The sequence below is a fragment of the Camelus bactrianus genome, chromosome 29 (assembly GCF_048773025.1).
Source record: "Camelus bactrianus isolate YW-2024 breed Bactrian camel chromosome 29, ASM4877302v1, whole genome shotgun sequence".
Classification (NCBI taxonomy): domain Eukaryota; kingdom Metazoa; phylum Chordata; class Mammalia; order Artiodactyla; family Camelidae; genus Camelus; species Camelus bactrianus.
In genome coordinates this window covers 19,755,634-19,779,514 of record NC_133567.1, presented here as the reverse complement: position 1 = coordinate 19,779,514, position 23,881 = coordinate 19,755,634, and the positions used below count along the sequence as shown (strand labels likewise).

The 23,881-nt window shown below is 38.6% G+C and overlaps 1 protein-coding gene across 2 annotated transcripts in view; it reads left to right on the top strand.

Annotated features, from left to right (window-relative positions):
- Nucleotides 1-23,881, top strand: part of ZNF704 (zinc finger protein 704) — a 178,797-nt gene that overhangs the window by 28,496 nt on the left and 126,420 nt on the right. For both annotated transcript variants that reach the window (XM_074354861.1, XM_074354862.1), the window contains exon 2: nucleotides 18,228-18,469. In XM_074354861.1, coding sequence (XP_074210962.1) covers nucleotides 18,228-18,469 — 242 coding nt within the window. The remainder of the gene's footprint in view (nucleotides 1-18,227; nucleotides 18,470-23,881) is intronic.

Here is a 23,881-nt window from a genome sequence, read left to right as displayed (position 1 = left end):
CCTTCGCTTCTCCCCGAGTCAAATCCAGCCTCCCCTCCTGTTGCTTTCACTTCCTGTTTCTCAGGTCCCCTCCTCACCACGTGCCGCCACCATCCCACCATCTCTCCACAAGGCTTACAGTCTCCTGGCTGGTCTCCTCGTGTCTCAGGGTCCTGTTGTCACTGTAACAAATGACTATAAATTTAGTAGCTTAAACCAGCACAGATATATACCTTTACTACTTTGGATATCAGAGGTCCAGGATGGTTCTTGCTGGGCTAAAGTCAAGGTGTTGGCAGGCGTGGTTCCTTCTGGAGGCTCTAGGGGTGAGTCCATTTCCTTGCCTTTTCTGACTTCTCGTGGCCACGGATATTTCTTGTGTTGCAGGCTCTTCCTCCATTTTCAGAGCACATTTCTCCGTTCGCTGCTTCCATTGTTACATACCCTTCTCTTCCACTGTGAAATCTCCCTCTGCCTCCCTCTCGTAAGTACACTTGTGATTACGTTTAGGGCTCACCTGGATAAGTCAGGATAATCTCTGTATCTGAAGCTCCTTAACTTAATCACACCTGCAGAGTTACTTTTGCCACATAAGTAACACTGCCAGGTCCCGGGGATGAGGATGTGGATGCCTTTGGAGGATGTTATTCAGCCTTCCGTGCCCTGCATCCACTCAGCCTCTCCGTGGTTCACCTTGACGCTGCAGCCAGAGCAAATGGCACATCTGCTCTGTAACCCTTGCTCCCCCCAGTTTAAACCCCACCCGTGGATTCTCTGATCTTAGGATCAGGACCGTAGTTTTTACCACTCCTTGTGTGGCCTTCGTTTGCTAAGGCTGCCATAACAAAATACCAGACTCTGTTGGCTAGACAGCAGAAATTTATATTCTCACACTTTTGGAGGCTCCGAAACCATGACCAAGATGCTGGCAGGTTTGATTTCTCCTGGGCTCTCTCTCCTTGGCTTGAAGATGGCCACCTCCTTTCTGTGTCCTCACATGGTTGTCCCCTGGTGTTTGTGTAATATGTTCCTAATCTGCTTTTCTTATGAGGACGCTAGCCATATTGGATTAGGGCCCACCTATATGACCTCATTTTATCTAATCACCTCTTAGAGGCTCTGTCTCCAAATACAGTAACATTCTGAGGTACTAGGAGTGAGGATTTTAGCATACAAATTTGGGTGTGGAGGGGGATACAGTTCAGCCCATAGCATGTGGTCCAGCCCCCTCTATCTCTTTGTCCTGGTCTCATGCCCTGTGCCATCCCTCACTCTGTTCTGCAGCCTTGCTGGCTTTCTTTCAAGCTCTTAAACTTGCCAGGCTTTCCTGCCACAACCACCCTTCATCTAACCAGCTCCTCCTCACCTCAGATCTCAGTCCAGCCATCACTTCCTGCTGTGGACTGATTTGTGTCCTTCCCCCGGCCCTAATTCATATGTCGAAGCCTAATCCCCAGTATGATTGGTATTTGGGGGTGAGACCTTTGGGAGGTAATTAGATTTGGATGAGGTCTTGGGAGTAGAGCCCCATGGTGGAATTGATATCCTTATAAAGCCCAGAGCCCTAACTCTGCCATGTGAGGACACCGCTGTCTGTGAACCACGAAGCAAACCCTCACCAGATACCAAGCCTGCCAGCAACTTGATCTTGGACTTCTCAGCCTCCAGAACTGTGAGGAACAAATGTGTGTTGTGGAAGCCAGCTGTCTACGGTAGTTTTGTTGTAGCTGTGCAAACTGACAAAGACTCTCAGAGTTGCGCTTCCCAGACCTCTGATTGTTTTTCCCCTTTCATGTGCTCATAGCTTCTCCATATACTTCCCTCTCAGAGCATTTGTTGCAGTTATAGTATTACTTACATTTGTGTGATTCATTTACTTATGTGCCTCCTTTCCACTGATCTGCAAACTCCATGAGTGTAGGGACTTACATATTTTTAGTATACACACACGTGCACATACATATACACACAGATATGCATATGTATATGTATTTACCACTATTCTCCCTTATGCCTACAATACCTAGTAAAATATTCGTTAAATGAATGCCTGCTTTTCAAGCAAACACTTTTCAAAGATCTACTAAAATGCCTTTATTTCTTATCATCACTGGGAAAAGGGAGATTGGTGTATGTGTGGGCTGGAATAAGTATTCAAGTTTTAGAATTTTTATCTCCTTTGAAATCTTTTCTACAACCTCTTTTATAAAGAGTCCCCTGAAAATGATCTTTAAATAAGAAAATTAAGAGATGTTTTAGTTGGAAATTAATGTATTAACATATACTTGACAATTGTGTGTCATGCAGAGATACAGAAGGTGTTTATATAGTGTCTGTCACTTGTCTGCTGTTTTCCTGGAAGAATGTACATGCTTCTGGCTGTAAACAATTTATTTGCCTTTTGAAGGTAGTGAATAAATTGTGGCTTATTCATATTTTACCTTCTTTTTATAGAATGTCCTTTATAGCTAACATATGAACAAAAGACTTCAACTTCTAAAAAATCGAATGTGTGATCTTTGACATTCATAAGCACATAGTAATCATTTGCTCTGTGTAGGTTCCGTGGTAAGTACTCTTGGCTGCTAGCCAAGTTTCATTTCTTATACCAGGGAGGTCAGGGTCACATAGTTGTGTTTATAAGGAGGATTTCAGTCTGCAGAGCCTGTGAAACTACTTGCAGAATTCCACCTCTTACAGATTCTCTCTTTGAAAGTAGTAAATTAAATGCCACCATTCTCGAACATACAAACTAATACAGAAGTTCGTACTTTACTTAGTAAAGTTTATACCAATTGAATTTCTGTTTTTAAAAAACTGTAAGTTGAATTAATCCATAGACTAAATATATTTTTAAAAAATTAATGGAAATTATTTCTTCTATGTGATTTGCAGTGGGAAATGATCATAGGTACATTCTGGCAACAGCCAAAGGAGAATTGCCTTTTGGCTCATTTCTTGAATTGAAGATGAAAGGGGTCAGCAGGTGAGGAGGTAAACATCTATTTGGCGTGTGTTCCAGCTTGCAGGCTCGCCCTCTATCTCTGTTAAGGAGACTCATGTAGGATCCCATCGATGTAACAAAGATTGCTACTGTTGTTGGACAAGCTTTGGGATACAGAGCAAAACAAGAAGTGATGCGCTATCACTGAACACTTCCTCTTCCTGCTTCCTGCCCATCTTCCACTGTGGTTCCTGTTTCCTGTGTTTTTCTGAGCGAGGTTAGAACTCAGGAAGCGGGATGATTTGGACAGTGGTCAGAGGCATTGATGGCACCCCACTGGGCTCACTCCAGGCAAAAGCTTTTAAGAGAGAGATGGGTTTCATTATCTCTATAATATAATAGCAATAGTTGTATTGCTATTTCTGTTTTTCTTGTGACCCACTTCCCACCCAAGGCTCCGAGAAGCTTTACCTGCCTCTGGCTGCCCCTGGTGACCAATACCATTCTCCCTGAGCACAGCCCCATTTTCCCCACGAGAGCCTCTTTTTCTGTATGTCTGTGGGCTCCCTTTGATACACGAAGCCTGTGTCTGATTCTACAGCACTTTGTTTTTCATTTACCATCAAGTGGATATTAACTACTCTGACAAACTAATTCCCAGTAAGGTATTGCCAGAGAGAAAGGGCTACAGTTCATTGCCTATTTATCAATCACTTTACTAGATGTTTCCATTTGATCATTTCCACCAGGCTATCATCGCCATTTTGTAGATGAGAACCAGACCTTGAAGTGCAGAGAGGTTAATAAACTTTCCCCACACCAATCACCTAACAAATGGCAGGGCTGGGATTTGATTCCAGTTTTATATGCTTGCACAGAAAACATAGACTCCCTTTCGTAGGATATTTATAGTTTAACCAAGGATGCTGGGTCAATGATATAAATATGATTTAACCTTATTGATATAATTTCTGGCATCATTCTTAGTCATTGGAATATATACCTCAACCAGGGAGGGATCTTTCTGGCACCTTCAAGTGGCATAGTAACTATCACATAGATAGTTAACTACTTAAATGATGTTTTAAAGAGTTTATTAATTATAACTAAGAACAGCAGTTTATTAGCCTTAATTTGTATATGCTGTGTTAAAGCTATGAGATCTTCTTCTTTCCTATTTGAATCTCTCAGTAACATTCTTGGGAGTTAAGAGTAGAAGTGGGTAGATTTGACCACAAGTTATTTTAATAGTCCAAGACAACAATGATGGTGGCAATAGAAATAGAGAAAAGTACATAGATTAAGAATATGTTTTGTGGGTAGCAGACAGAGGAGGCTGCAAAGAAAAAAATATAGAAATCCAGAAATGTGTGGTGATGCTGTAGACTGGCTCATTCAGCATCTCTGCATTCCCTTCTATATTATTTTCCTATGCTGCTGTGGCTGGAATTTCCCAGGATACCTTGTAGCTTAAATTCTGTGTGACTTAGGTCCATCAAGGCTGTGCACCCATATGAGGCACCTGACGAGGCACAAGTAAGGCAGTGAAGGGTAGCCATGTGCAAAATCAACCTTCTGGCAAAACACAGTGTCAGAATTTCCTGGTGCTGCTGGGGCATCTGTCGTGGAAGTTCTAGCTTTTAGTACCCGTCGTGGGCTTTGAGTGGTGGGAGGCAGTGCTATGGTACTTCTGCTAGTGCAGACTTGTGATGTGCTTGGACCTTCCTCCTGTGGCTCTGTGTAGTTGTCCTGTTGAACATCCCAGCCTGATTCTCCAGGCTTCTTAGAGATTTAGGAACCACCAATAACTCTCTGTCTGCTTAAAGTAGCTAGAGAATTCTGTCGTCTTGCTCTGCAAATAGGAATTGAAATTGGTCTTGTTATCATAAAGCCAAGAGAAGAGGATGCTTCAAGGATGTTAATTGTGTTTTGTATTAAGAGAATGGAAAGTAAATTGAGAATAGAAATTTAAAAGTATGCATTTATTAAATTTAGTGATACAGAGTTCACTGTGACTCTAGCAAAAACATGATTTTTCTTTTTGTTTTGGTGGAGGTAGAAATCAATGACAGTATGTTGGAGAGTAAATAGGAGGTGGGGAGTGAAGACAGCTCATGTAAATGTCTTTATCAATAACTCGACTGTGATAGGATAGAGCAGAGGTATAGTGGTTGAGCAGGATCAGAGATCAAAAGAAGATTTTTTTTTTTAAAGATAAGAGATACTGGAACATGTTTACTAATGGGAAGTATCCAGTAGAGAGGAGAAAGTAATGACGGAAAAGATCTGTAAGACCTTGCAGGAGTCAATTACGTAACTTCTTTGTGCCTTAGTTTCCTTACCTATGAAGTTTGGTTAATAAGATCTTCCTCTTAGAAACAACAAGTTTATACTGTATAGCACAGGGAACCATATTCAGTATCTTGTAGTGACCTATGGTGAAGAAGAGTATGAGAACGGATGTATGTATGTTCCTATGTGACTGAAGCATTGTGCTGTACACCAGAAATTGACACGACATTGTAAACTGACTGCACTTCAATAAAAATGTATTTTTAAAAAAGACACATGCACCCCAATGTTAGAAAAATAAAAAGGTCTTCCTCTTAGGATTTTTTGAGATTGGAGTGAAATATTGTGTATGAGGAAACTGTAATGCAGTGTCTGGTACTTAGCAAGGGCTTAATAAATGTATCCATTATTATTACTGCTACTACTGCTGCTGTTATTGTTATTGTCTTCTGTATACTTTAGAGTATTGTGAATATGGAATGCCAATCAAAATGTCTCCTGATTTTACAAATCTTCCTTTCAGTTCTTACAAGCTGGCCCCATTGCCATATTACCATCCCTTAATTAAGTTAATTAAATAAACATTTACCAAGTACCCAGCATGTGCCAAGTATGCATATATCAGGTGTCTGGGATGTAAAACTGAGTAAAGCTTGTTCTCTGCCTCCAGCTAGCATCTGGACCACTAGGGGAGAGGGATGGAGAAGCATAGTGACTTTATACCGGGCTTTATATTGTACCAGAAAGGGTTCTAGCAGGAGCAGAAGCTCTAGGAGATTTGTGTGTGTGTGTGTGTGTGTGTGTGTGTGTGTGTGTTGTATTTATTCATTTGTGCATACATACACTTGCAGGCACACACACACACACACACATTTGTGTATTTATTATAGCTGGCTAAGCAAGCCTGAAGTCCGCAGGCTGCGAGGCAGGTAGGAGGATGGTGACCAGGCTGTCACCCCAGGAGCACACCTTTTATCTTAAGGTCCTCCTATACTCATTATCAAGGGCGGGCGCAGTCCTGCTGTCAAGCCATCTACCTTCTTAGGAAAGACTGTGTCGAAGTGGAAGGTATTTCTCTCATATTCCCATCTACTCTCTTATGTATCTGTCGGACCTTTATTCTAAAGAATTCAACTTATGATAAGGAGCTATACAAATTTATTCTAAATATGTACTGTTTGATTTCTTGAATGCACTCTAGCTGCATTTATTAGCAGATTTTATTCAGTCATCTGTGCAGCTAGTAGAAGTAATTGGCTGTCTGTGAATTCAGAGCACAGCTCAAGCTAAAATGTGAATTCATTAGTTTTCAACTTCAATTTTTAATTTCACCTGCTGTTTACTGCTCAGAGGAATGGCAAACTGTATTTAAATAAAATGTATATTTAAGGAAGAACCCTTAACAACTGAGATGCTTTTTTTTTTTAAACTGAAAATCTGCTTCTTAATCTGCTCTGAAAATTAAAGAAGTTGTGTTAGCCTGTGGCAACCACTGATGAATTGGAAAAGCTGTATTTATAGTCCTTATTGCCAAAGGAATTCAAGGCATTGCGTTAGTTAGTCTAACTTTTCTTGTTGCAAGAAGTTGAACCAGCTCAGGTTTTGCAAAAAAGAAAGGTGGGGGGAGGTGGGTGGGGTGGGAATTCTGATTATGAGGGGGGAGGTGCGAGGACCCTCCTGCCTCTGTTCCTGTTTCTCTCCAGAATCTGCTCCACCCCACTCCTCCTCTCTCTGCCCTGCTTTCCTCTACTTTCTCACGTGCCCATGGCCAGGCCTGGTCACCTGTCCCGTCACTTCAAGCCACCAGTTTGTCATCAGTTTCTGGTCTCTCAGATCAGACTCCAGAAAGAAAGGATTTTCTTGGTCCTGTTTGTGTCCAGAGAAATTGTGCATTTTCCTTTTCGAGAACTGATTTATCTTTTATTTACACCTATCAGAACTACGTTCTCCAACTTACCAAAAAGTTTTGGTCTAACCACTTTTGTGAAATGTGTGGTTTGGTCAGGTCAATGGCAAATAACCATAAAACCCACAAGGAACATGAACTCTAGCACACTGCTTGAATTGCCACAAATCTCCTCTATTTTGCTATGTGTGTTTGTGGCTAGGGTCCAGGCCAGGTGGGGACAAGGCTGCTCCGAGGCTGTCTGTTCAGTAGAGGAAAAAAGGAGGCTTCAGGGAGATGGGGATGGGATCCAGTAGGGGGCATAGAAAGGCTCTGTGAAGTATGTTATCTCCGGAGTAGCCCCTCTGTTTGGTGGGATGGACGAGTAAGGTTCTGGTAAGAGGGGACTGGGAGATCCCTTGGGGAGAAGCTGCAATGAGGAAAGGTCAGAGACAGCGAAGGCCTGTTCTGTGCCCAGGGGCCCCAGCTCCCCTAGGCAGTGGCAGTCTGTGGTCTCTATGTGGCAGTTACAGCCACTGATATGGACAAGTCTTCTACAGGGCAGCTGCCCCTCAGCAAAACAGCTGCCTGTTCTTCAGGAAGAAACTTCTAAGGGAAGACTTCAGGTGAGGCTCAAATCCCATTCCTCCCAAATGTGCTAAAGATGACATTGATTATCATCGTCGTTATTCTTGACTGTAAGTGTTAGAATTCATTGGGAGAGTGAGTGGGCTGGATTTGCTGTGAGCCCCAGACAGATGGGTGGAAGTGTTCCCGAGCGTCCCTGGGGACCAGGTTGCTTCATGCCCTGCTCTTAGAGGAATCTTCACTCCCCAGGAGTTTTGAAAATTATAGAACTTGAACTGTGATTTGCTTCTGAAATTCCACCTTCTTGTCTCTCTGCAGATTTGTCCTGGATTAACCTGGTGATATTTGTAGAAGGGAGGTTCAGAGTCCCTGAATTTAAAAGTAAAACAAACCCTATTTTCTCTACAGATTTTTTTTTTATAAAATAAGGATTGCATTCCTAAAAATAAAGTCCTCCATGAAATAAAATTGAGTACTTGATCAGACAGAGAAAGCCAAATATCGTATGATATCACTTATATGTGGAATCTTAAAAAAAATGATACAAATGAGCTTATTTACAAACCAGAAATAGACTCACAGACATAGAAGACAAACTATGGTTACCAAAGGGGACAGGGGTGGAGAGGAGGCATAAGTTAGCTGTTTGAGATTAACATATACACACTACTGTATATACAGTAGGTAAACAACAAGGACATGCTGTATAGCACAGGGAACTATAGTCAGTATCTTTTAATACCTATCATGGAAGAGTCTGAAAAAGTATATAAATAAAACTAAATCACTTTACTGTTCACCTGAAACTAAAACATTGTAAATCAGCTCTACTTCAATAAAAATCAATTTTAAAAAATGAGAACTTGATAAGGAAGGGATTAATGTGGTGGCCATCCTGTATTTATTTTTCATCTATTCCCCATATTATAGCACAGTTCACTATTTCCTTCTTGGTAGCTTAGGAAATTTTCTTTTGAACTGAGGGCTTCTGTGACCCCCACCCTTTGCAGCTCCTGGAACTTGGCATCCATCCTCTTTAGACTATTATTAGTAGGTGCTACCATATAACACATATAATCACCTGAAAATTCATTTATTTACTTCCTTAATACTTACTGAGGGCCCACTCTGTTTCAGATGCTCTTCTAGGTACGGGGAAACATCAGTATGCAAAACAAAAAATGTTTCCTCTCATAGACCAAGATTCTGGTGGTGCAGCCCAGACAGTAAATACAATAAATAATAAATTATGCAGTTGATTATAAGCGCTGTAGAACAACAACAGAGAACACAATATGGAAGATAGGGAGTGGGAGGGGAGCACTGCAATTTTAAATTAAATGGCCATAGTTGGCTTCACTGAGAAAGAGACGTTTGAGCAGAGACTAAAAGGGTGAAGAAGCAAGCAGTGTGGATAAATGAAGGGAGAACATTCCTGGAAGATGAGACAGCCAGTGTAGAGGCCCTGAGGCAGGGGTGTGCCTGGCCTGTTCAGGGCCAGCAAGGGTCAGGGGAGAGGTAAGAGTGGGAGGAGGAAGTAGGGAGAGGAAGAAAAAGACGTTAGAAGGAGGCCAAATTAAATGGGACCTTGGAGGCCACTGCACGAACTTTGGGTTTTATCCTATGTGGAATGGGGAGACACTGGAGGGTTCTGGGCTGAGGAGGGACATGAATGATCTGACTCTGTTTTTTTTCCCCCCTGGGTTTAAGGAGGTAATTAGGTTTACTTCTTATTTATTTTTAATGGTGTTGCTGAGAATTGAACCCAGGGTCTTGCGTATGTTAGGCAGGCACTCTACCACTGAGCTATACACTCCCCCCGACTTGGCTCTGGTTTTTAAGGGACAAGGCTGGCTGCTGTTATTGAGAAGGAACTTGGGAGTGGAGGAGGTGGGGCAGGGACATAGACAGGGATCCAGGGAGGAGACTATTGTGCAAATCCAGGCAAGAGATGATGGTGGCTTGACCAAGATGGAAACTGTGGAGGGAGTGAGAACTGATTGGATTCCGGTGTATTCTGAAGGTAAAGGCCACATGGTTTTTGTTTTTGTTTTTTTGTTTTGTTTTTTTTAAACAAAAACACCAACGTTTATTTCTAGGTTTTGAGGTTAGATGAATAAAAGCTATTTGGAGCATAATATAGACCGAAAAAACGAAACAAAACAATTCAGAGGTGGAGTGTGCAAATTCAGCCCTGAAGTTTTCTACCTTGAGAATTCCTATGGTTAATGCTTAAACCCAGGCTAACATCTCCCCGCCACCTGCATTCTGTCCACCTGTATCCAGAAGGAAGAATAGCATACTGCACTTCAGTGCACTATTTTTCAAACGATGGGTCCCATAATGAGTTATGAAATAAATTTAGTAGGAAAAGATCCATCTTTTCCCCCCTTCCTTTCCCTTTTCTTTCTTTTTATTCAATGAAAAAGAATAGAGTGAAAAATATTAGAGTGCACTGCCCCCCAGTAATGATAGTATTATTTTATGAAATCTTTACATCAATTATGTGATCATAGTCTGTGTACATTGCTTGGATATCTACCTAGCTACCATGTATGTGTTGTGTGTGTGTGTTTATACTGTGGGTCATATGTAAAATATATTTCATACTGAGGCCTGTGGTCAAAAAAGTTTGAAAGACATTGCTCTGGTGGAAGACGCATGAATTTGACAGTCAGACAAATCTGTTTTCTGGAAGTGTACCCAGGGTTGGAGGTGGGAGGAAGATTGGTAGGAATGATTCTCCCAGGTAGGAAGAGAAATTATTTAGAATGAGATAATTCTAAATGATTAGAATTGCTAACTCATGTTCGTAATAAAAAAAAAGAACTACTAAAGTTAGTGTTGTTATTAAATTCTTTCCTGATGATACTCTTCCTTATTGCTGTACCCAGGATATAGTGCCTGATACATGGTATTTTGGGGTAAATAAACCTAATATTTCTTTGGGCTTTTGAACAGTCATGCCATAATTTGGGCTTATATTGACATTGTGGTCAACACATAACTTCCATTCTTTTTGTGTGTGACTCTCTGGAAATTCTTCTCTCAGTTTGCCTTTGTTCACTAGATTTTTTAATATATAGTTGACCCTTAGACAACAAGGGAGTTAGGGACACTGACCCTTTGAGCAGTAGAAAATCTGCGTAAAACTTAAAGTCAAAAGGCCACATGGTTTTCATGTGGACTGGGTGTGGCTGGTTGAATTAAACTTTGACTTATATAATAAAATAAATGGAATACCTAGTTAATGTGTCAATTTCAAAATTCTCTACAGTAAAAGTTAACTCCAGTGAGGTCGACCCATATTGATACTGATTTCCTCTCTCTCCTTACATTTGGTTGGAACAGATATACAGGTGACTTTAGCTGAGCTTGAATGCAATACTGGACTTTATAGAAGTAAATATTTCCTAATTTGGGGTTTTTTAAAATTGAATTATAGTCGATTTACAATGTTGTGTCAATTTCTGGTGTGCAGCACAATACTTTAGTCATACAGGAACATATATATATTCATTTTCATATTTCCACCATAAGTTACTACAAGATATTGAATATAGTTCCCTGTGCTATACAGTACAAACTTGTTTATCTATTTTATATATAGTAGTTAGTATCTGAAAATCTCAAATTCCCAATTTATCCCTTCCCACCCCCTTCCCCCCCTGGTAACCATAAATTTGTTTATTTGTTTTGTCTGTGAGTCTGTTTCTGTTTTGTAAATAAGTTCGTTTGTCATTTTTTTTAGATTCCACATATGAGTGATATCATATGGTATTTTTCTTTCTCTTTCTGGCTTACTTCACTTAGAGTGACATTCTCCAGGTCTATCCATGTTGCTGCAAATGGCATTGTTTTATTATTTTTTATGGCTGAGTAGTATTCCATTGTCTATGCTACTTTCTTAACTACACAGAAAGACAAATGGGTTGGCTTTCTGCAGATTTTTCCTGGAAATCCAGTTAATCTCCAGAGCCAACTCCCCAAGTCTTAATTGGGTTGAGATGAGTAAGTGAGGACAGTTTCTAAGAGTGAGTGTTTACACGTGCATTTTGGCATCTCTTATTACTGTATATTCGTGAGGAGGGTATCGGGATTAAGGTGGCCTGGAACACACTTGAGTGTGGAAAGAAAGAAGGATTGATCAAGTAAGTGGGCTGATGTTAGAAGCCATTCTCTTTTCTGATGTGCTGTTAGAAAATGCTTATGGAAACCAGATGTTTTTATACTGAGAAAAGCTGATGAGCTTCAGTCCCTGTCTTAGAAAGTGGCATCCAGTTTACAAAGGACACCATTTAGAGAAATCCGCGATTTAAATAGATACTGTTAACTTCTTGTTTAAAAAATTGCAATCTTCCCAAATATATCATATTTATAGATATGCTGTTTATCTTCTTCTAAGAAAACAAAAGCTGTTCACTGGAATAAAAATTTTGAGTTTTATTTGTCAGTTAACTGGGTAATTGGTGGTATTCTCATATGATTGAACACTGAAGCTCTGTTCCCTTGCAAGAAAATCACACTGGAAAAAGCATGTGTCTGTGATGTGCTGTAAGAAGGGCTTCTGTGTTGAGTAGGAAGAAGGAATTCAATGGTAGTTATTGTAGTACAGTATGATTGAGAGGTACTGATAATTAATGAAAGTAATAGTGCAATTGGATGGATAATTTTAAGTAATTCATTTTCCCCTTTAATATATGCATAGGTACTAATAACTGAAAACTAGTAGAAGAAAAAAGTATTAGTTAAACAAATTTATATATAAATGCCATATTCTTGAGAAATTTAATTATGTAAAAATGTAGTGTATTTTTTGAGATGAATAATTTTATAGGTTCTAAAATACCAAACTATACAAGAATATTATAAAAATTATAAACAGGGTAAAAAGCAAAATTGGACCATACATCTGCTCCTGAGGAAAACCATTCTTAACATTTTGGAATGTCCTTTCAGCATTAGTTTTCTCTTTATACATACATACATACATACTCACTCACACACATCGCTCCTCCCCAAAATTGTATTTCATAAACTCATTTGGATTTCCTTTTTTCAATTAATGTATTAAATGTTTTTCCATTTCAATAAATAAAGAGAGATGTTTTTGTTTTTAACCATACATTTTATGTATTCTTAGTTAACCCTGAATTTACTGCTGGATGTTTAGGGAATTAGCATTTTCAATATTGTAGGAAGTTCTGAGATAAATATCCTTGTGTGCTTTTTTTAGATTTTTTTTCTCCTTAGGTGTAGAATTGCTGAAACAAAGGGGTGCACAGTGAAATTCTCTGCCTTTCCCTAGGCTGGCCTCCTGCAACGTGTGTCTTCCCATCCATAGTGGTTGAAAGTCCCCTTCTATGTTGACCAGCACAGAGCATTATTCTTCGTAATTTTTGTGAATCTCTAAAAAAAATTGTTTATTTTAATTTTCAAAATTTGAAAACTTTAGAAAAGTAAAAATCTCCCATAATCTCTCCAATGAAAAATTGTATGTGTGTGTTGTAGATCTAACTATATAAGAAAAGCAGTGCAAGAGCTCTCTTAGCCCATCCAGTCTTCTGTTCTTAAAGTGTGTCGCTTTTTAGCAAACTACTTTGTTTTTTTAAAGTGGTGAAGTCATGCCTACCATATTAGTCTGCAGCTTGCCTGTTTCTTGTAATACATTACAATCAAATGTGTTCCTCTTAATGGATTGTGGGTTTCCTCTGATGCTCTTCTTTTTAGTGACTTTATGGTACGTCATTATATGGGGGTTCCATAGTTTGTTCCCCCACAAAGAAAATTCTGATTGGTTATTCAGCAGTTCTAGTCCCCAGGAATTTTTCATACAGAAATGCTCACACAGCTGTATAAAGTTATATACATACATAAAACAAAGGTATTCATTGTGGCCTTAAGTTTAATGATGAAAAATTGAGAAGTACCTCAATGTCTATGAGGACGGGATGGGTTAAAAAATTAGATCTTGTGAAATGTTATAGTATTCAAACATCTTAAATTTAATTTAAATTAAATTTAAATAACACATTAAATATTATATTAATATACAGATATTATTTAATATATTTATAATATATATTAATTTATAATATATATATTATATAATACTATGTAAATATTATATAAATAAATTTTTTAATAAAATAAAATAGTTAAAAGCTGTTCTTCGTAGAGGTTGGACCTAACTGCGCAGGGTTGAGAGGAGAGTGGGGAGGAATAGGAAGCTTTCCCTGTTTTATTTTATACACATTTTTATTGAAATTCACCAACAAGCATATATTTTGTGATAAATGAACATTTTAAAAAATGAAAAGTACATCATTCAGTCTCTACAGATACATTGAAAAATGAAATTTTTAAGTGAGACTAGGTAGTCTCTGAGATTCCACCTGCTTAACAGGTTAGGAGCCCATGAAATCAGTGACATCACAGGCAAGTAAAAAGTAGTAAATATTTCTGATAGACACAAAATGTTTCGTTCACAATGTGGTAGAGGCGAGAGAAGAGGAGGAGAGTGAACCGTACGGTCAGAATGGAGTTAGCCGGAAGTGGAAGGGGGCACCACTGATCCTGGCTCTAGAGGAACACAGACAAACTCAGATTCCTCTTCTTCAAGCGGGCCGTACACAGATTTAAGAGAAGCTATATGAACTTCTGTGTTTCTAGACAAAATATTCCCAGTTCCTCCCAGTAAGATCCTTTGTCCTCCTGATCACTCTGTGGTGTTTGTTCCAATTTGTCAATGTCCATCTTGAGATTTGACAACCAGAATCAGATACTATTGCCTTCCAGCTTCCAGTCTCATCACTGTGGGCACAGTCAGATCAACCCTTCCTTGTGCAGGAGACACTTTTTAAAAATCCAGGCTATGATTATTCCTAAACCCCTGCCTTGTGTTTTCTCCTTGAAATTCCTAGTCAACAGTCTTGCTGTTTGTCTTCATTATTTGTCACCCAGGGCTTCTAGACTTTTTGTTTGTTTGTTTCTTACCGGCTGTCTTCTATTGTGGAACCCTTTGCCTTTTTATGAGCTGCAGCCCAGAGTGATTTCTCGGATTTCCTCAACTTTTCTGCTAACAAAAATATCTGCTCGTATGAGTCACATAATTAATTGATACCAGCTTCAAGGAAGGAAGCTAACTTGGGGCAGGTCCTGCAGATCACCAGAAGGGTTTCCTTTTGTCACCAAGGCCTTATGGAAATTGGGAAAAAATAAGTGAGTGCCCTCTTTGGGCAGATGAAGTGCAAAAAGCTCTTCTCCAGGTGGATAAGTTAGAAAGATATCCCTCTTGCATGGGTGCAGAGGCTTGGGAACCTGGCTTGAGTAGGGACTGGACGTCATCCCCATCGTACTTGTGCACAGGATGTAACAGCACAACTACTGTAGCAGCCTGGATAGTCGCACCACTGCGTGGCTGCCCCTTTGTGGCACAGTTTCCTAATTTCTGGCCTGAGGGTTCTTGGGAATACACCTTCCACACTAGTTACTCCTGACCTGGTTCGTTCTTCCTTAATCAACAGTACTATTGAGGTATAGTTTTACATACGATAGATAATATTCATCCCATTGTATCACAGTTCAGTGACTTTTTGATAAATTCATAGCATTGTACAAATCACTTCAGTCTAGTTCTAGAACATTTCCATCACTGCCAAAAGTTCTCAGGTTCCCATTTGCCGTCAGTTTCTGTTCTCAATCCCAGCCCCAGGCGATCACTGATCTGCTTTCTGTCTTCATAGATTTGCCTTCTCTGGAAATCTCATATAAATGGGATCCTGTCTTCCTTCAGCTGCTTTCATCTGCTAATCTAATAGGAGTTCAAATTTAATTGGGGTTTATATCTTCTTTTTGCTGCTTTCTTCTGCTAATCTGCTAGGGGTATAATAGCTGGATGTTGGCGCTGCCTCCATGTACTGCTGCCACAAGCCCTTCTTCATCCCTTTCTTTCCGTCCTGCCTCCACCTTCAGACAAGCTCTGTTACCTCCCACCTTAGAACATTCTCCCTCGTCCAAAATCCTCTCCAGCCACCGCCCTGTTTGTCTGGGTCATTTCTGAGCCCACGTCTCGAGATTTGACTTCAGCTACTCTCTCCACTCTCTTCTCCCCTGTGAACTCTCCTTTTAAAAATCTTTTAAATATAATATCTGATATGAGTAAAAGAACATTAAAAAGAACATGTTCTATATGTGTGTGTAAACTTTAAAGCATAGGGATATAATGAATATCTACACCAGTCACCCATTCCTTCCACCAGTCTTACAAACATCCCAACAGATGACTCAGAGTCTCTCAAATCTACTCATCCTCACGTTTATTTCATCCTCTTTGGTTGTTTCCAACTTATTTTAATTCCGCTTTAAAAAAATAGTCTTTGTAATTCATTACATTGCTAAAATTTCTTGATTACTATTGAGAGATTAATTTTACGTTTAGAATATATTAGGGGTGATTTATAGTTTACTTTGTTGAATATTATTGTAATTTATTTTATTATGAAGTCTTGGCTAAGAGCATGACTTACAATTATAACATTTCTATAGGAAATTTATTCTACTTTGTATGAATTTGCTTTAGATGCTGGGTTTCTGTCTGAAATTTTTGAATCTAAAAGCTAAATTTCCTATAATATTCTCCCCCAACCCCACCTCTCTTTGGATTGAATTCATTTAAGCAGTAAAGTTGGCCCCAAGGGAGGTGTGGATGTGAGTTATTGCTACAACTTAATACTAACGACTACTTAAATATTTAATTAATGTAATACTTGACACTTAGGGAGAAACTATTTATAATCATCAGACCAGATCTTTGTTTTTATCTTTAATGCCTGGTGTTTAGCATATGCCTGTTGTAACACAGGCTGGGACCGAGCTGTTACGGAAGTGAGAAAATCCCTTCTTTTCACTTCCACCTCCAGACAGAAAATGTTACATTGAAAGTGATTAGGGATGGATATTTAAAATATTTATAATTACATCAGTCAATTTTCCAAACTATATTTTTTATTAAAAACGTGTTGCATTTTAGAAATGTGAGACATTTTCTTACTCATTTCTATTGAGATTGATGTCATTGGAACAGTTAGCTCTTCAGAGCACTCAGTTTTCTTGGACTCTCTCTAATTGTACTTCATTAATTCATGCATTCTAAGAAATATGGTAACTTTTGAATGAGTTACGAGCAGACCAGAGTGGCTGACCATTTTCCGGTGGAGCCGGGCCAAGGTCTGGCAGGAACTCCATGGAAGATCTTCTCTCCGCCCTAACAAGTGCAGGTCGTGGAGACCCAGGAGCTCGGTATAGAGTTCTGTGTTCACGTGAAAGATACATTCCAGCCAAGGTGACCCCAAAGCGCGAGTCATCCCTGGGCTTGGGGAAGATACTTTGTGAGCAGATTCTGTGACTCCAACACACACACACCACAGACTTTTCTTTTAATCTGAGAATTTCTAATCATTGATATCATGCTTTGCCCATCTCTATTACTGAACACACATGTTTTATTCTGAAACTACACTATGTTTGTGACCCTAACTACTATAATTCTATTTGATGGAATTCTTTGTGCTTTTCCTCCTACCTAAAATTAAAATGAAACAAACAAGTGTATCTTCTATACAAGTGGGTGAAATGAAGACTTGCTGACTCCACACACTAACTCCACAAAAGGGAGAGGCTGTCGTGTGGACCTGTGAAATGTCTTACAGACGTGCATATTTTCAAATGTGCTCCACTGATAAATGAGGCTCCAGGTTACCAGATTGACTGGTTCTTCTTGGTACACCTAGGACTTTAACACGTTCGCTCCAAATGTCACTTACAATACCCATCGCCTTACAAAAACCTTTTTTTTAAACTTTAGTCTCCTTTTTCAGTCATTATAATTCTGAAATAACCAGATTTAATTCCCTGAGGTTTAATTTTATATTCATCTTAAACTTTAATCATCATTGCATTTCATCAAAAATGTTAAGAAAAATTAATATGACTTTTTAATTGTCAAACTAATGAAAGGATTTCACTAAGATCTTAACTGCTATAGCTAGATTAAGGATAAAAAATTCTTGGTGAACTAAAGAGTGTGGTGAAGATCAGTATTCATAGTCAAAGACATAAGGCTTGATTGAACATGAGCATTAGTTCTCTTCTATTAAGCATAATCAGCATGAAATATTTAAGAATTTATTTGCTTTATTGAGTTTTCTCAGTTGTAGAAGAGAGACAATAATGTTTTAAATTTTTAGATTTTTTTTGGAAGTCTTATGCTTTCAAGCCTTCAAAGCTTTTGCTCATCTGAAAGGCTTCTCTTGGGTGTGTGATGTCTGTTTGCATTATATAACAGGTGGGCATCGGATGTATATTACTTTATAATGTCAGTTATTTTATTTCTATGATACATTTTTCCCTTTTAAACTATGAAATCTTCAAGATGAACAAGGACAGCAGAGTCTGTGATCTCTCCTCACAGCCGTCTGCACTTAGTTGGGCAAAGCTGATATTTTGGGTGAGTGAGAATTTTTGTCTTTCACTTCACAGGTGGGGAGTGTTAAGCGGGAAATGACCTTCACATTTCAACCAGAGGACTTAAAACGTGACTCTAGTAAAAAGATGTCTCATCAGCACCTGTTCCCCTTGGCCATGGAGGAAGATGTGAAAACAGCAGACACCAAAAAAGCCAACCGAGTGCTTGACCATGAGAAAGAAAACACTCGCTCCATCTGTCTCCTTGAGCAAAAACGTAAAGTTGTTTCTTCCAACATCGATGTTCCTCCAGCAAGGTAAGGGGATGTTAGACCTTGTATGTGTCTGCCCAGGAAGTCAGGGGAGAGCGCGTGCTATCTCCGCTGTGTCTCTCTCAAGCATATAGACTTAAGAAGGGTTTTCTGCCAAGAACTTTCTTCTGTTGCTTGTGTGAAATAGAGCAGGTGGCCGTGTTCTTCAGAGCTGACTTCGAGGCTACAGCAGTTGGAACTGCTGTAGCCCTAGAAAAGAATGTTTTATTCGATTTTGGCAAATGAATAACAAAGAGCAAAAGAATAAATATAAAAAAATATAAAAGAAACATGAAATGTAGGACTGAGCATAGCCACTTAAAAGCAAGGGTACTCAGATCTTTTGGTTGAACCGGTTGGAGAGATTCAGCCTCTGGCCTGTTTTTGTTTGGCCTGCCGGATGAGAGTAGTTTTACATTTTTAAAGGGTTAAAAAAAAAATGAAGAATATGGGACATAGATCATAGGTGCCCTGCAAAGCCTAAAATATTTATATGTGACTCATCACAGAAGAAGTTTGATGATCCCTGGTTTATATCATGGTAATCCTTTTAAGACAGTTACAGCTTAGAACTGGGCCCAGTGGGTTTGTTTGAAATATCAAAAGGCTTCTACCACATCATAATTTTACTTAAACCCTATCTGGCAGCACTGAACCAAAGGAGAATATTATGGCCAAATGACAGTGGACTCATAGTAGAATTTGCATGCTAGTCCTTGATATGTTTTCTTGCCTGTCATTTTTCTCCTCTAGAAAGTCAGTTCCACGTTGGCTGTGATTTTAGTTCATCTCATTCATGCTGTGTCCCTAGCACTGGAACAATGTTTGTTTACATACTAGGGGCTCAGTAAATATTTGTTGAATGAAGAAAAGAAAGGAAATGCTGTAGCACGAGAGCTTGCTTGTTTTTAATGTGTGAAATGTATTTTGTTACCAAAACCCATTTCTAATGCAACTTCATAAGCAATTGTTTGAAAAGTTCTGCATTTGTTCGAGCGGTTTCTGACAGCTACCTAGGAAAACAGTATCTCTGAAAAAGGAATAAATGTTCCTTTTTTACCTATTCACTTTTCGTAATTAGAATTTCATTTCCTTCTGTGTGAAATCAAAAGCATCTTCTCTGGAAAATTACGTATTTTTCTATTCTGCTACCAAATTTGTCAGACTTTGTAAAATTATAGACCTCTTTACTTTCCTTAGTTTTTTAATCGAAAATTTTCATATATTCATTACTTCTGTTTCACTACTTAGGATTATTTGCTTTTCTAATTTTTTCTTGTCTTTACTATTGTGTCTAAAAAGGCATCACCTTCAGAGTGCAAGTTTTGTACTATAAAAAAATTTATTCATATTTTATTATTTTTGTTGCTACCGTAAATGAAATTTTCTTAATTTATTTTCAGATTTTTTTCATTGCTGCTGAATAGAAATAAAACTGATTTTTGTATACTGATTTTGGATCCTACTAGCCTTGATGGATTTACTTATTAGTTCTAATAGGTTTTGTGGATTCCTTAGGATTTTCTACATACAAGATCGTGTCATCTGTGAATAGAGATAGTTTTACTTCTTCCTTTTCAATCTAGATGCCTTTCATTTCTTTCTTACCCAGTTACCCTGACTAAAACCTCTAGTACCGTGTTGAATATCCGTGGACATCTTGTCTTGCTCCTGATTTGTGAGAGAAGCAGTCAGTCTTTGGTATTAGGTATGACAATAACTGTGGGACTTTGGTTACTGCCCTATGTCAGGTTAAGAAAATTTCCTTCCATTCTCAGTTTGTTGAGTGTTTTTCTAGTGAAATGGTGTTGAATTCATGTCAAATGCTTTTTGTGTCTGTTGAGATGATCGAGTGCTTTTTGCCCTTTACTCTATCCTTCATTTTATATTATATTAATTGATTGTCAGAATTAAACCAATCTTGCATTCTTAGGATAAATAGCACTGTGGAGTATCATCTTTTTTATCTATTGCATGATTTGGTTTGCTAGTACTTTTTTAAAATAAATAAGCCACAAGGATATATTGTACAGCACAGGGAGCATCAACAATATTTATAATAACTATAAATGGAGAATAACCTTTAAATTTTGTGAATCACTGTGTTGTACACCTGAAACTTATATACTATTGTAAATCAACTATACCTTAATTAAAAAAAACCCACATACCTACACAAACATGCACACACATGCATACATACACATGCACGCACACAGATATTTGTTCTTTGCTCTGGTTTGCTAGAATTTTGTTGAGATTTTGCATCTATATTCATAGGCAATTCAGACCTGTAGTTTTCTTTTCTTATAATATCTTTCTCTGGCTTTAGAGTCTAAGTCGGGAAGTGTTCCCTTCTCTTCTGTTTGTTTTTTTTTTTTTTTTTTGAAGAGTTTGGAAATAATCAGTATTAACTCTTCTTTAAAGCTTTGATAGTATAGTCAGTTATCCTTTGAAAAATTTAAATAAAAATTTGTACGTATCTACATATTGATTTCATTAAGTCTTTCTCCTTGCCCACCCCCTACTCTCTTAGCATTATGAATGGCTTTCTCTACCTGGTAGAGAAGATGAACAGAGGAGGTACCAGATTTTTTTTTTTTTTTTAACCTTTTAGCACCTAAGCAGAAGCAAGAGGTTCAGTGGGAGCCACAAAGCAAGCGGTTATCTTCCATTCTCTCTTCACCAAAAATTTTCCAGTAAGGACTCTGATGATCCCAGCTTTTGTCAGAGCCATTCGGGGACCAACCAGTATGGCCGGGTTATAGAGCACTGTGACCAGCCTGGATCATATGCCTTTGCCTGTTCTCATGAAGAAAGGGAGGAAATCTTTGGAACAGTCAAAAACAATAGCTGGAACCCCACAGCTTTAAAAATAAGCTTTAGTAATTGCTTGTAGGTTCCACAGGGTTATTGAACCACCATCAGCAACTATGGATCCACTTTGGATAGAATCGAGAAAAATGGGATGAATGGTAACCTGTTTTCTTTTCCTTCTTCCTGTTTCTAAGGGTTATCATTCTAAGTATTTAGAAAAAAAGTTTCTTGCTTAACATTATGAGAACATTCATGAATACTGAGTTCTCATTACAGACTCAGTAGAAGATGAGTTATGTCTTTTTGAGTCTAATTCCATTAATTGACTAACAACCAACAACAAGCCAGTTATATGCCTTGCCAATAGTTTGTGGATGACATCTATTAACAAGAACTACATACACAGATAGGACTTTTAATGAGAACAAACAGTGCCTTGTTATTCAATTCCAACAAGACCAGGAAGATGATATGAATGAGAATGACCTGATGAAATTTCTACTAGTATTCAATCACCAAAAGACCATTTCAGTTTTTAATTTATTCAATAAATCTATTAATTAAGTGGATTTTATGTGCCAGATACTGGAATACAAGGTAGAATAAATTACACATATTTCTCACCCTCGTAGAATTGAGGGGAGAGAGAGAGAAAGAGAGAGAGAAAGAGATTCTAAACAACCCCCAAATAAATACATAATTATAAATTCTAATAATTTTAATAGATGGAATGTACAGGGTATCATGAGGGTCATAAATAGGAAGACTTATTTTAGATTGGGGCATAAAGAAAGGTCTTTCTGAGGAAGCACATTTTAACTGACACCTCAAGAGTGAAGAAGAGCTAGGCAGGTGGACCACGGAGGAAAGGAAGCGTTCCACGTAGGGCAGCGCATGCAGGGAAGCCCCGGGGTGAGAAGAAGGCTGGGTGGCTGAGCCCAGAGAATGGGGGAGAGCCGCAGGGCACGAGGTTGGGGAGGGAAGCAGGCGCCACATCCTGTCGAGCTGTACTGACTGCGTTAAAGAGTTTTTAATTATATATTTAGGTCAGTGAGAATAATTTTTTGGAGAAGAATGATCGTGACTTCTTTTGGGTTTAGGAATGGGCACGTGAACTGTTACGTGTAGACTGGGTTGGAAGAGGACAAGGATGGATTCAGGGAGACCAGTCGGGAAGCTACGGTCTTGGTGCAGAAAGGATGTCATGGGAGTCTGGGCTAGAGTGGTGACAGCTGAGACGAAAAGTGGACAGACTTGAGATACATTTTTGAAGTAGATGTGAGGTTTCTTGGGCGTAAGCAACAGAAAATGACTGGCTGATTTAACAAAGGGTGGAATTTTCTGAAAAACTGACAAAGTTCCTAGGAAGGCTGAAGAACCAGGTCAGAAAGTGGACAGGAGGGTGGGCAGCTGGCAACCTAGCTATGTTCGTTGACCCTACAGAGCCAGGGCCTACAACTGAGCTTTTTGGCTTCTAGAGCAAGACATGTGTATGCCTGGAAATTCTCTGGGCGCTGGAAACAAATTCAGCCACTAGAGCACAAATTGAACAAGGGACAGACTTAAAACCTGTAGGTTTCTGACCCCAAGTGAATTTTTGTTTCTTATTACCACCATTAGTGTTTGTCAGAGCACATTCATTTATTGTCAGTTACAACTATGATGCCTTAAAATACATTGACAATTCCAGTATCGCTTCCTATCCAGCCTCAAAAAAAAAAAAAAAAAAAAAAAGAAAAGAAAAGAAAAAAACCTCAACCATTAGACAAACATTATTAGATAACCTGGATCATTAGAGCATGGCATTTGTTATTCTCTTTTTGCCAGGCATTGTTTTTTTGGAAGTACTGATGCTTAAACTGGTTGGATTTCACCCAAATAGCAATTACAGTTTGATTATGCAAAGTGGTAACTGTCTCCTAATTATAACTCTACAACTAAAGAAATCTATTAGCAAACCAGCAGCGACAGAGAAAGAAAAATTTGGCCAAAAAGGTTCCTAGACCTAACAGCAGTTTATTAGAATACTCCAGATTGTTAGTTTGCTTTTGGGGAAAAAAAAAAGAGAGAAAACTGAGCCATACACTGTTTGTTTTGCAGGGTTTTAAAATATAGTGATGTCACATATATCACTTGTGTGGTAAAATGAAATCGCCTTTCTGAGAATTGTTTAATTTTTTATAAAAAACTTAAGAAACTTGTTAACGTTGGAGTTTAAAGTTAGGAAAGGATCCGAGCTACCAGCAGTATCTTCTGGGTACAACAGAAAATTGTGAATTAATTTGGCTACCATTTTCAATGGCCTTCTCGACATTTTCTCCTTTGTCTTTAATGTTCTATATATCATTTAGAGCAAAGTCTTTTATGTCAAACTTGCAGTTACATGAGAGATAAGGCAAGCTTGGTATCATTATTTCTGAATCTCCAAAAACATAGCAGTTTCTGGAGCAAGTGTTTAATATTTACATGTATTAAAAACTTTTTCAGGTCACAAACACTGTAACCAATATGAAACTACTGAAAGGGGAAAAAGGTTAAAAGATCTCTTTAAGCTTACTTATTGAACATTTTCTTTTCGGGGGAAAAAAAAAACGTATTGGG